At 36.0% G+C, this 1699-nt stretch overlaps 1 protein-coding gene across 1 annotated transcript; it reads left to right on the forward strand.

Moving 5' to 3' along the window:
- Positions 1–202: 202 nt before the first annotated feature.
- Positions 203–1183, forward strand: LOC141664453 (protein FAR1-RELATED SEQUENCE 5-like). The gene is made up of 2 exons (XM_074470408.1): positions 203–754; positions 860–1183. The coding sequence occupies exons 1-2, from the start codon at positions 203–205 to the stop codon at positions 1181–1183; spliced, it is 876 nt and encodes a 291-aa protein (XP_074326509.1).
- Positions 1184–1699: the final 516 nt, after the last annotated feature.

Consider the following 1699-nt stretch of genomic DNA (forward strand, 5'->3'; position numbering starts at 1 on the left):
AGGAGCGACGCCGTTGGATTTTGGTAAAGGAAAACGAGTTAGAGAGGTAATTCCACGAACGAATTGTGGTGCTCGAATGTGTGTCGTTCACAAAGTGAAGATGGACAAATGGAAAATTAGTTCGGTGGATTTAGAACACAATCATAAATTGGTGTCGCTAGAAAAAGTTTAATTTTTTCAAAGATCACTCAACATAGATCCTATGACGCGATCATTGATTGAGTTGTTTAACAAATCGGGAATTGAGACGGGCAAAGTAATGAAGTTTCTTAGCGAGACAAAGGGGGGTGTTGAAAATCTTGGTTTTTCTAATCAAGACGTACGTAATGTCATACGTGATATTCGGCGCCGAGTGTTTGATTCGGGTGATGCGGAATGTGGATTACTTTTGTTACGAGAACTACAAGAAAATAGTTTTGGTAATTTCTTTTATCGGGTGGATGTAGATGATGAGAATCGTGTACGGGGTTTGGTGTGGGTTGATCCTCGGTCCATGAACGCGTACAAGAATTTTGGTGATGTGGTTACATTTGATTCAACTTACCGGACGAATAGGTATTGTATGCCTTTCATACCTATTACGGGCGTAAACCACCATTATCAAAATATACTATTTGGATTTGCCCTTGTAAGGGATGAGACTGAGGCATCGTATAAGTGGGTTTTGAGGACATGGTTGGAAGCCGTCGACAATAAACCGCCTCGAACAATTATTACTGATCAAGACATTGCATTGGGAAATGCCATTGCCGAGGTCATGCCTATGCCATAAACAAAGCATACGTATTGTACATGGCATATAAGTAGTAAGTTTCCCGATAAGTTGTCTTATTTGTACACAAATTATCCGGAGTTCAAGATAGAGTTTAATACATGTGTGTACAAGTCGTTGACACCTACAGAATTTGAAGGTAAATGGGAGCATTTAGTCGAGAAGTACGATCTTGAGGATTATGCTTGGTTAAATGACATGTATGCTATTAGAACTCAATGGATTGGTGCTTACACGAAGCAACATTTTTCCGCCGGCATGACTACAACTTCAAGAAACGAGTCTACAAATTCTTTTTTTGATGAATATGTGCAATCATCTACCGGTTTGAAGGAATTCATTGAGAACTCCCAAAAGGCTTTGGAGACACAATATCTGAAGGAGGTTAAAGCCGATTATGACAGCCAATAATTAGAAAGGAGATTAGTTTTGCACTCATCCTTAGAAATGCATGCATCCGAAATCTACACGAAAGAAATATTCAAACGGTTTTAAAAGGAGCTTATGAAAAGTATGTTAGTGTATACTGAAAATATTTATTTGAAGTATGTACATTTATTTCTGCCCAGTTTATTTGAGAATCATTTGAATGTTTACATGTTGTCTAATATTATATATTGTGAACAATCTAGTATCAAATGGGATACAAAATATTAGATTGTTAAATACAGTTATATAATATAATAAGGTTCACAGCACATGTGGTGTTGGACAATCCACTGGTATGGTTGTAGTATTATTTAGATTAGTTTATATTGACTAATAAATAATACTAGTATACTTTGTGTATATTGAACAGGATCAAATTTAGAATTGTTCCCTTAATACTGATTAAGAAGGAGAACTAAGATTCTATGTTATTATTAATGCTTAGGTTCTTAATCCGGAAATAGTAATTGACACGTGTATATTATTTACATGCTTTGA

Source organism: Apium graveolens, chromosome 6 (assembly GCF_009905375.1).
Source record: "Apium graveolens cultivar Ventura chromosome 6, ASM990537v1, whole genome shotgun sequence".
Lineage (NCBI taxonomy): Eukaryota > Viridiplantae > Streptophyta > Magnoliopsida > Apiales > Apiaceae > Apium > Apium graveolens.